Raw genomic sequence first — 12,029 nt, forward strand, 5'->3', positions numbered from 1 at the left:
TTCCAGAATCCAATGTATTTTGTTCCTGTTCCTTAGCATAAATACACTTTCTCGGTCTCCCCACAGGTTTGCAGCCAGTTTACTGGAGCAGAGAAGATGTGGCTCAGTGGCTCAAGTGGGCAGAGAAGGAGTTTTCCTTGAGGCCAATTGACAGCAACACTTTTGAGATGAATGGCAAAGCTCTCCTGCTTCTGACCAAAGAGGACTTTCGATACAGGTCTCCTCATTCAGGTGAGGTTTACCTACAGAAGGAAGGATGGAGCCACACATGCTGAGGCATCAGGAAAAAGCAAATGCCATGAGAGTCTGGGCAGGGAGGGAGCCACTTACAGTCCATCTACACTGCCTCAGTACTGTACAAGGGCCACGATGTCTACTCCTGAAACAGAAGTCCTGGTGAAAGGCCTGCCTCAGTATGGAGCTAAACACAGACCGAGAGACAAGAGCAGCAGGAGCAGCCTGTCTCACTCCTTAGCACAGTACTGAGGCAGTATAGATTTGCTCTTAGGCTGGGTTGGGGAGACAATGAAGAGACAGAGGGGAGAAAAAAGGGAGGGGGAGGCATCCAGTAGAAGAAAAGCAGAGGAAGGAGATCCTGAACTTCAAGAGAGCTGAAATCCAAATTTAGTCTGTGTCGAGGTAAAACATTCTGTAACACCAGGGAAGGAAAAGTCTCCACCTGGCACCAATGTGGAACTTCCAGCTCTGTCTTTTAAAGGCTCAGCATCCCACAGGCCCAGCTGCTCGACTGAGCTAATCAAATGCTCCAGCCTCAGCAGCCCACATTACCATTCTGCCTCACGGTTGGCTCAGCTAATGTGCTGCTAAAAAGCTATGGCAAGACTTATCCCACTGGGACCTTTCGTCTATTTTACAGCCCCCAGTGGGCTTTTTTCTCAATTTTGCCCATGCTCAGTCACATGTTAGTGTCCAGCCCAAGGCAAAGCAGAGGCAGGTGTGTGAATCAGTGAGACTGTTGTCCAAATTTTACCTTTATTTATTTGCATAGAAAATTTAGAAATGTTAATGTTGCCCATGCAGCCTATGTTTTTCAGTATTGCAGCAACAATGAGCCTCCTCCCTCCTGTGTTGGGGATATTTAATTGAGTTTGAATTATTGGTTCTAATAAGAGCTTTCTCCTCACAACCATTCAAAGTACTCCTGTTAAATGAGTACTGTTAAATGTAGAAGCCTGTAATTTATCAAGCTACCAGAGGTGATCAAACAGTTTGGACCAAGTACCTGGAAGATAATGATTATCAGACTGCCAGTGTTAGTTGAAGGAATACAGTTGGCATTGCATTGCTTTGTTCCTGACTGACTAGGATGTGGAGTAGGTCTGTGCCAAGCCACCTTTGTGACCTTTTGCCAAGGACCCGTACATGTAGGCCATGGTTCAAAAAAACCATGGGGTTGAAATGGGCCTGCTAGGCCCCATGCATTTGCAGCCAACTGTTTGTCCAGAAGAAAGTCACCATAATGTCTCTTGCACAGCCACAAAGCACTTGCTGAAAAGAAAAGCCCTATAATGTGGCACAAGGAGAGAGCATTTAAGCATAAGCTTATGTCTATACCTGCTCAGCAAAACACTTTTGCACATGTTTAAATCCCATTGATGTTAATACACACACACACACACAGAGGGGTTAATACACACAAACACACACACACACACACAGAGGGGTTGAATAAAACAACTTTTCTGGTGCCTTGTATGAAATACCCACTGTTATATTGCAAGTATCTTTTCTTTTCTATCCCTAGCACTAGTTGTTTTGCACTTAGCATGTACGATATGTCTCACAGTACCTGATCTGGCTCCTGCTGAGCAGCGGCTGAAGGTGCAGTGTGGGGCAGAGTGCAGGCTGGGTTGGGCTGGATTGGGCTGTGCACTGCTCCTCCTGCATGTGGCAGGGATCAGCCAGGGCAGAGCAGGCTGGGGCCAGGGACAGGGCCGGCGCCAGGGGCAGGGCTTGGGGGCCTGCGTAGGGCAAGGTAGGATGGTCACCCACTGCCAGCAGACTTTTGCCCTGCTGCTGCAGCCACTGCAGAGGCCTGGGTTCTACATTGCAGCCCTGGGCAGCCATTGTGGGGAAGAGGGGAGGTTACTCCCAGCGAGGTCCAGCCTCTGCACATGGGCATGGAGCTCAGTTGTGGGCCTACACACTGTCCCGCCCTGTCCTGTCCTCCTGGGAGCAACGGGTTGTAAGGAGGGGGGGTGTCTGTGTGTGTATGTGTGTGTGTATGCGCATGACAGTGGCAGTGCCTCCCCATCCTAGATTCCCTTAACCCATATCATGCTTGATATTGCCATCAAAACATTGGTGGACAGTGGACAGGACATTTTCAGAGAGAAGGTTTTAGTTCTGGAATTCACATCCTCTACTGTGATTTAAGCTTCCGTTTAGCTGAATGTCACATGCTGAATAGAGAAGGAAAGCAATGGACCATGCAGAGAAAACTGAAGTGTTTAATGCCTTTTTAACTCAGTATTTACAAAGAACGTCAAATATCTGATGATAAACAGTCAGCAGCAAGCCCAGGGGGGTAGATAATCAATCTACTATGGGGAAAGAACAGGTTAGAGATGACTTAAATAAGGTGGGTGTTTTCAAAAGAGCAGCATCAAATGAGACATCCTAGAGAATACCTGGAACCAGCTGATGTAATTGTAGGGCCACTAGCTAGTCTCTGAGAACTCAAGGGAGTCAGGTGAGGTCTCAGGAAACTGTTAAAAGGCAAATATAGTGCCCATCTTTTAAAAAAAGGACTTATAAAATTACGGAGTGGGCGGTTTAATTCAGTCTAAAGATGCTGGAGCATATCATTAATGTATTTAATCTGTTTTTAAGCACTTAGAGCAGGGTTATCCAGCTCATTTGGTTTGGCAGGACAAATCTGGACCATGGGGCCTCTGGTGGACTGGAAGATCCACCTCAGGTAGCAGCAGCAGTGGTGTTAAACCCCACATGCTGACCACGCTGCCATCCCTTGCCGTGCCACCAAAAGGCAATGGGGTCCCAATGGGGACCTTGACCTGGAAGTTCAACATCATGGAAAGCAGTACCTATGGGTTTAACGCCGCCATCACCACTTGCCCTCCCACTGCCAAATGATATCCCCAATTGGGATTTCAACTCAGAAATAATGCAGCAGGGCAAGCTGCGGCACTGTTAGCCTCTCAGGTGCTGGCCCCGCCAATACAGCACCTCTGGCAGCCATGGGGTTAACAGCACTGCCACCTGCCCCACTGCAGAATTTCTGCCCCTTCAGGCTGTGATTTAACTACTCACAGGCCACATGCTGATGCAAAGGATAACAAGGTGATTAGGAACAACCAACATGGATTTGTCAAGATGAAGTCATGCTTAACTAAACTGATTTCCTTCCATGAGAAGGTGACAGGCTTTGTGAATGCAGGAAGAACAGTGATATCCTCTGTAGCGAGGCTTATGACATTGTCTCCGGTAACATTCTCCTAAGTACCCTGAGGAAATTAGTCTACATGAACTTACTATAAGGTGAGTGCATAACTGGTTGGATAATCAGTTTTAAAATATAGTCATCAGTGGCTCAGTGTCAAAATGGGAGGAGGTGTCAGGTGAGGTTCCCTAGGAGTCTGTCGTAAGCTTGGTACTGCTCAATATCTTAGTTAATGTTATGGAGGACAGAACTGTATGTGTGCTTAGTGGACTCACAGATTACACCAAACTGGATAGGGTGTACTGCTTTAGGGGAAAGAATTAGAATTCAAAATGGCCTTGAAGAATTGGGCAGAGGGTCTGAAATAAATTGCGTGAAATTCAATAAGGACAAGTGCAAAGGGCTACAGTCAAGCAGGAACAAATTTAAAATGTGAGGCAACTGTGTCAACTGCACTACTGCAGAAAAGGACCTGGGAGTTACAGTGAACTGTGCACTGAATATGACTCAACAGTGTAATAATACTGCAAAAATTAAATAAACTAAAACAAAAAACCAAGTAGTAAACTGGGCTGTATTAACAGGAGTGCCATGTGCATAACATGGGAAATAATTTTTTCACTCTTTTTAGCACCAGGGTCACCCAGTGAACAAACTAGAAAGATTCCTGGAGAGAGCAACCAAAATAAGTAGAGGTCTGAAAATATAATTTCTAAGAATAGATTGGAAGAATGCGGATTATCCATTATGGAAAAGAGAAGACTATGGGGAAATTGGTTAATAGTCTTTGAATACAAAGTGGGATTATTATTATAAAGAGGATGGTGATTGACTACTGCCTGTGTTCACTGATAACAAGGCAAGAAGCAATGGGCTTAAATTACAATAAAGGTTGGAAATTAGGAAGAATTTTCTATGAGGGTGGTTAAGTCTGGGGAAGGGTGTGAACGGATTACTCAGGGAGAACATGTAATTTCCATAATTGGAAATTGTTAAATTCAGATTAGACAAACTCTTGGCTGGGATAATTTATAGGGGTGTGTGAAGTGGGCCCTTTTAAATTCGGATTCAGATTCAGCCCAAGTCAGGGACAATGATTCAATTTGTCACTGTCCCTGATTCAGCTGGGCCGAATCCGAATCTACAGATTCAATGCTGATTCAGAAAATCAGATATTTGGACATAGACACAGCTTTAAATGTTTTTTCTACATGCCTCGAGGTACCAGCCCGGCTTGTGAACGCTGCAATGCTGGGGTGGATAGAGTGTCCCATAGAAGCACAGGGGGGCCCTCCACATGCTCGTCGGTGAACCCAGAAGTACTTCTGGTCCACCTCCAGTCTGTCAGGGAGCATGCGGGCAGATGCCTGGCTCGGGTATTGGCCACAGAGGGACCCTGGGTGCCCTCCCAGACCCAGGAGGCACCAGTCACCGAGCCGGAGAGGCATGGGGGGGTCACCTAGGCGCTCCGCCGGCAGACCTGGAAGTGAACTGGAAGTGCTTCTGGTTCACTTCTGGGTCTGCTGCTGAGCACGCTGGTGACCCTCCCCCCCCGCCCCGTGCTTCTGAGGGATGGTGCATCTGCCCCAGCACTGCAGCATTCATGAGCCGCCTGCTAACTTGAGATATGTAGAAAAAGCATTTTAAGCTGTGTCTGTGTCTAAATCACCAAATCTTTCCGAATCTCTCCAAGTTGATTTGGAGGGTTCTGACTGGATTTGGAGAGATTAAACGGTCCTCTGTTTCAATTCGGATTCGGAGGTTCAGCCACTGAATCAGGCCAAATCTCTGCCAAATCGAATCAGGGACCACAGCTTCACACAGCTGTAATAATTTATACACAAACGATCCTGCCTTGAGTAGGGTTAGACTGGATGACCCCTTGCCACCCCTTCCAACTATTTTTCTATGACTTGGGACTTAATATTACTGAACAGAATTAATCCAGTTTTATACTGATGCAAATAATTGTAGCCATTAATAAACCCTATATAATCCTATTCAGACAGGCTAAATCTACACCACATAGGACAATACCAGGTAGAGACTTCCCCTTACAACTTCTAGATTACATTAGGTAACAAAATAATATTACCTCAGGGTTCCCCAAGTGCTTCCAATATGAACTACAGGAAGCATGCTTCTTGTGCCATAACAATATTTAGTTATTCAAGGACATGCCTACACTCAGGTGTACTCTTTAACTATATTGGTACAGTTAAAGAGGAACAACTCTTTCCTACAGTAGATGAATTTATGGCAGTGTAAAGGAACTCATGGCAGAGTGAATTATTCCCTATTTTACCTAGCAGTGGCTACATTGACTTAACTATGCTAAAGATTATACTGGTATAACTATTTTGATTTAAAAAACCCCCCCCCACACACTTAACTAAGATAATTATACTAGTACCACAAAAGGTACATTTTTAAGGATATATTTATTTGGGATGAGATGGCACAATGTGCATGTCTAGCTTGTGCTGCAAGATGCAAATTATGTGGTAAAATCTCTCTCTCTGGTCTCATTATGTATTAAACATGGAAAAGGCGACTGGGTTCTTGAGGCTTCATTTTTAATTAAATTTTCAGGCATTGCAGACACCTTTAAAAATGCCCCATGGACACCACTGACATAACAAAAGTACTAAAGGTACAGAAATAGAGCAAAAAGGCTATGGAAATGAGGAAGACTTAAGCTGAAATAGTGGAAAATAAAAAAAAATAGTATCTTTGACTGACAGGTAAAATGCTGGAGATTTACAGAAGCAGCTGTGAATATGGAATGGCTTCCCAGTTTTTAGAAAAATAAACAAAATCACTAGAAAATCAAAGTTCTTGTTAACACGCTTTATTAAAATACCTATGTAATTTGGTTGCTATTTCAACTGAGTGTCATTGTTTGACTAGTGTTGACTCCTGCTTATGTGTATAATGGTGGTCAGTGGAGGACTGTATATGGCATTATTATTAAGAGATTATTAAGATTAATCATGCATCCCTGGAGAAGTTAGAGTAACTCACCTGCATTTTCTGTTTTGGTTAACCTTTCTAGTTACCTGGTTGACGGTTGCCTCATATACCAAAAGACAAAGTGCACCTTCTCAGGTACCAACCTACGGTTGGGAGGAGGTTTAACGGAAGGCAAAATAGGGCCGCAATAAATTACCCACTAGATAAACAGTTAGTTTCCTAGTAACAGTAAGGGTGTGTTCCTTTAGAGCCTCCATACAGTAATCGGAAAACTCTGGCTTTGCTGGAGAGTTTGCTCAGGAACAGCTTGCTGGAGTTCTGGTAATAAATAAGCACTAGCCTTAAGCCTAGCGTTGCATGCCTGGTTAAATCTTAAATCCTGCTCCCCAAATGTCTTACCTAGGGCTGCAGGAAAACATTACTTCTGCCACCTTCCAGTGGGGACATGGGTTTAATAACCTCCTCTGCTTGAGGGGCTCAAACCCACATCTCCCACTTGCAAGCAAATTGCCCTAACTAACAGGTTACAGATTATTTGGGAGGTGGGGGCAAAGAGAAGGGAAGGAAAAGAGCAGCCTTCTCTAGTACTTGTCCGTCTAGTGGTTCATTTTCAATAGGAGTGAGGGAAGGGCCCTATTCCACATTAGGCTATGGCCTGGCCTGGTGGCTAGGACATTCTAAGAAGTGAGAATTATGGATTTGAATCCCATTAGACAGAGAGGGAAATTGATCTGCATTCTTCCATTCCTGGGAGAGTGCTGTAACCAACAAAACATTATGAAGTTGGGTACCACAGCAAGGGAGGCTAGGGGACAGTGATCATGAAATGATCCAGTTTGCTATTCAGAGAAAGATGGGGAGGGTAACTAGCACAACGCAAATGCTTGACTTTAGGAAAGCCAACTTTGATGTGCTCAGGGCAGTAGTCAGGGAGGCACTCGGAGCCCAGGGTGTAGCTAGTATGGGGGTCCAGGAAAGGTAGTCCTTCCTCAAGGAAGCTATCCTTGGGTCGCAGCAGGATGCAATTCCACTGTGCAGGAAGGCGGGAAAAGGGTCCAAGAAACATTCATGGCTGAGTGTGGATATCCAGGCTGGCCTGAGGGCAAAGAAAAAAGCATACTGGCAGTGGAAGCAGGGGGCAAGGACAAAGGAGGAGTACACCTCCCTGACCTGAGCTTGCAGGGATTTGGTAAGGAAGGCTAAAGCAGCACGGGAGCTTAGATTAGCTTCTGGGATTAAGGATAACAAAAAGTCCTTCTTCAAGTATATAGGTAGCAAGAAGAAGTCTCGCGGTAATATTGGATCCCTACCGGGCAGGGCAGGGCAGGGCAGGGCAGTTAGTGACGGACGCGCGAGAGAAGGCAGAACTCTTCAACAAGTTCTTTGCCTCCGTGTTCCTGTCTGCTGACAATGGGATGCTCTCGGGTGATAGCGTAGAGAGGCCCAGGAAGGATGCGAGTCCCCCGACTGTTAGTTCAGACCTAGTTAAGGATTACCTGGAGGGCTTAGATGTGTCCAAGTCAGCGGGCCCGAATGCCCTTCATCTGCGGGTGCTGAGGGAATTGGCTGGTGTCATTGTGGAGCCATTGGCACGGCTGTTTGAGGACTCCTGGTGCTTGGGCTAAGTCCCTGTGGTCCTTATTTTCAAGAAGGGGAGGAAGGAAGAGCCTGGCAACTACAGGCCAGTCAGCCTCACTTCTATCCTGGGGAAGGTCTTTGAAAAAATTATCAAGGACCACATTTGTGAGACCCCTGCAGGGGAAGTGATGTTGAGGGGTAACCAACACGGGTTCATGCCAGGCCGATCATGCCTGACTAACCTGGTCTCTTTCTATGACCAGGTAACAAAGAGCTTAGATGTGAAGGAGGAGGATGGTATCATCTTCTTGTACTTCCGGAAGGCCCTCGACACAGTGTCCCACCCAATTCTGGTGGGCAAGCTGAGGGACTGCGGCACTGACGAATGCACAGTCACGTGGGTGGCAAACTGGCTCCAGGGGCGCACCCAGAGGGTGGTGGTGGACAGGTCGAAGTTGACCTGGGAGGGTGTGGGCAGCAGAGTCTCCCAGGGCTTGGTCCTTGGGCCGGTGCTGTTCAACATCTTCATTAGCAACCTGGACAAAGGTGTGGAGAGCACCCTGTTCAAGTTCGCTGATGACACCAAGCTGTGGGGTAAAGTGAGTACTGGCAGGCAGGGACTGCATCCAGGCAGACCTGGATAGGTTAGAGAAGTGGGTGGATGTGAACAGGATGAGGTTCAACAAGGACAAGTGCAGAGTGCTGCACCTGATGAGAGGGAACCAACATTATGGTTATAGGTTAGGGGCTGCCCCTCTCGGCAGCACAGAGGCAGAGAGGGATCTTGGAGTCAGGATTGACTCCAGGATGAATATGAGTCGCCAATGCGACGAAGCAATAGGCAGACCCAACTGCACCCTGTCCTGCATCAACAAGGGAATCACTAACAGGTCCAGAGAGGTCTTGCTCCCCCTCTATGCGGCATTGGTCAGGCCGCAGCTGGAGTACTGTGTCCAGTTCTGGGCGCTGCACTTCAAGAAGGACAAGGAGAACCTGGAGAGGGTCCAGAGGAGGCCACCCATATGGTTGAGGATCTCCGTGGCCAGCCCTATGAGGAGAGGCTGAGGGACCTGAATCTCTTCAGTCTCCACAAGGGGAGACTGAGGGGGGATCTTATGGCTGCCTACAACCTTATCAGGGGCCAGCAGTAGGGACTCGGGGAACATCTGTTCACCAGGCCCCCCGTTGGGGTCACCAGGAACAATGGCCACAAGCTGAGGGAGGATAGGCTTAGGTTAGATATTAGGAAGAACTACTTCACTGTAAGGGTGGCCAGAGCCTGGAATAGGCTTCCCAGAGAGGTGGTGCTCTCACCTTCCCTGCAAATCTTCAAGAGGAGACTGGATAGGCACCTGGCTGGGGTCTTATGACCCCTGCCACGCCCAGTGCTCCTTCCTGCCCATGGCAGGGGGTTGGACTCAATGATCTGTCTAGGTCCCTTCCGACTCATTGATTCTATGATTCTATGATCCTCTTCCACCACTGCCCATGGCTGATGCACTGAATTTTGTGGGGAGCCCAATCTTGTTTGTGTTGTTTAAGAAAGTGAGCCCTTCAGTACCTTTAATGAAGGAGTACTTAGGTTCTCGATCCCAGTTGGGTTTAGGTGTACCTAGGCATTGAGCTATGCTGCCTTGCCAGGAATGGGGCAGTTCTTGATATACACAAAGGCACCTGGGGAACTCTAGAATTGTAAAGGAGGATTCCTTTGAGTTTAGGCATCTCTGTGATTATGCAGCAGCAGCCTAAGGGATCAGAATTGGAATTCTAGACTTAGGCATCCAAGTTTAGCTTAAGGCCCTCTTCAGCCGTGCATGTTCTTTATTGGCATTGACCCGACTAAATTTCCTATGGGGAGAAATTACCTAGCATTCTATTATTTCCTTCAAATGTCATAATACTACAGAAATACCTTTCCACAATACAGAGTGGGAAAGGGTTTTTTGTTTGTTTGTTTGTTTTTGGGAGGAGGTTAATGGAAGATATATCCTCTCCAGTATAAAAACTCATTATATAGAGATGCCAAAGAGAGGAAGTGTTGTACAATGATTAAAAGGAGAGTGCTAAAAGTCAGGAGAGCTGGATTTTGTTCCAAGTTGGACCACTGACTTGCTGGATGACCTTGAATTGGTAACACTTTCTGTGTCCTTATTTGCTTGTCAGTAAAATTAAGACTGTCAGGAGAAGTGTGGGGTTGTCAGAAAAGGAAGTGTGGGGCTTCATTAACTAATATTAGTGAAGTTTTGAGAGCCTCAGAAGGGAGGCCGTAGGGAAGTGCAAAGTCTCTATAGCAGACCATTAAGGGCTGTTTTACTGATGTTTATCTCACACCCCCTATTCTTTCCTCTTTGACACTGTTGACACGCAAAATTGCCAGTAAGGAGCCTTACACAAGAGTGAGTAAGATGCAGGTTTTTCCTGGAGGCAGTTTTGGATTGGAAAATGGCACCCGGGAGCCATGAATTCATGCATCAGATGGCTAAATGAGCCTTCCCAGCAGCATGTAGCCTTTCATATCCTTTAGCCTGCTGTTTGTCTTTCAGGTGATGTACTGTATGAACTGCTTCAGCATATCCTGAAGCAAAGGAAAGCTCGTATGCTGTTTTCACCTTTCTTCCACCCTGGGAACTCTATCCACGCTCAGCCAGAGGTCATATTACACCAAAACCACGATGAAGGTAACAATGTCTCTTTTGTTATTCTTTCGTCTTTGTATGTACAGTTTGGGCAAGGCCTGGAGGAGGAGTTATGTGCTTCTCTTCTTGTTCAAAATTAATGAAAATAGTTTTTCTAGCTTTCAGCCTTGACACTGGAGCAGCTAGCTTCCTTAGCTGTTAAAATGTTCAGGTAGTCTGACGAGCCAAATGGTTGAAAGTTCTCAAGCTTTCTAGTTGCATTTGTTTGTTTGTATAATTCTGCTTTAACCCCTGATGTCTTGTCCCGTATCCAAATACCCAACATAACCTTTAAACAATATGCTGATGACTTTGTGGTGTCTGTACACACACACACTTACAAATGAGAGAGACAGAGACAGAGAAAGAGTGCGTGTGGGCATAAGCACAAGTCTACAAGCAAATGTGTGCCTGCCAATTAACTTTCCTTCCCTCACTTCCCACACCAAGGTACTAGCTGTCTAGCAGACAGCTCTCTCTCTGCCTCATGGACTCTCACTGCACAGGAGATCGACTGGATGTAAAGGTTGGCAGGGTAAGAACAGGAAATTCTCAGAGGAAGTTTCAACTTGGGATTTCACTTTCACTGACACTCTCACAGATTTAGAGTCTTGACTCGGATGGCCTGATGGAAGGCATGACTCTTTGTTCAGCTTAACTAAATCGGTAATTATTGTGTTTTCAGAGAAATTCTGTTCTTGAAAAAAATGTAGCTTCTCTTTCGATTATGCCATTTTTATAAGTAACTATCCAGGCCACCACTTAAACTGGTCTGCCATAAGCACTCATACCTTTTAAGTGCAGAATCCAGACTCTGGAGTGATTTGAGATTTTAGCATATTATCAGTGTAGTAGCAGCAAGACTAAAACACTAGGATTTCTTCAGATGTTCTTTGGAGACAGCAAAGAAACAAACTTTTAATTGTATTATTGGAATTTATTTTATCTTATGATTAGAATAAAGGGTGAATGAAGCATAGGCATCTTCCCTGGTTTTGTAGGCATGTAGCCTCCCACCGTACTGAGTGGTGGGGTGGGAATATACTCCTTTTTTGAGCTAGCAGGGAAATGTCCATGTTTTCTTCTCTGGAAAATAAGGGCTAAAAATATTTAATTTTGGAGCCTTTCATTTTCCAATTTAAAAAAAAGTTTCTGAAGAAAGTTGACATTTCCCATGAAGAATATAATTTAGAAAAAAGGCCAGTTCTCCTCTCAGAAAAAGTTTTGACAGAATCTTTTCTGCTATTGTTTTTCCTCATCCTGAATCAAAACTCTAAAAAAAGAACTTGGATTTCACCCTAGTCTGTGTTGATCCTAGGAAGAGCTGCACACTTTTACAAAATTTAAGACAAGAGACTGCAGGACCATACTGAAGGGCA

At 45.6% G+C, this 12,029-nt stretch overlaps 1 protein-coding gene across 7 annotated transcripts in view; it reads left to right on the forward strand.

The window, feature by feature from the left end:
* Positions 1–12,029, forward strand: part of ETV6 (ETS variant transcription factor 6) — a 179,296-nt gene that overhangs the window by 125,435 nt on the left and 41,832 nt on the right. For all 7 annotated transcript variants that reach the window (XM_090043820.1, XM_090043822.1, XM_090043823.1 and 4 more), the window contains 2 exons: positions 67–231; positions 10,519–10,653. In XM_090043820.1, coding sequence (XP_089899946.1) covers positions 67–231; positions 10,519–10,653 — 300 coding nt within the window. The remainder of the gene's footprint in view (positions 1–66; positions 232–10,518; positions 10,654–12,029) is intronic.

Source organism: Crocodylus siamensis, chromosome 4 (genome assembly GCF_052110815.1).
Source record: "Crocodylus siamensis isolate JL-2025a chromosome 4, ASM5211081v1, whole genome shotgun sequence".
Taxonomy (NCBI): Eukaryota; Metazoa; Chordata; order Crocodylia; family Crocodylidae; genus Crocodylus; species Crocodylus siamensis.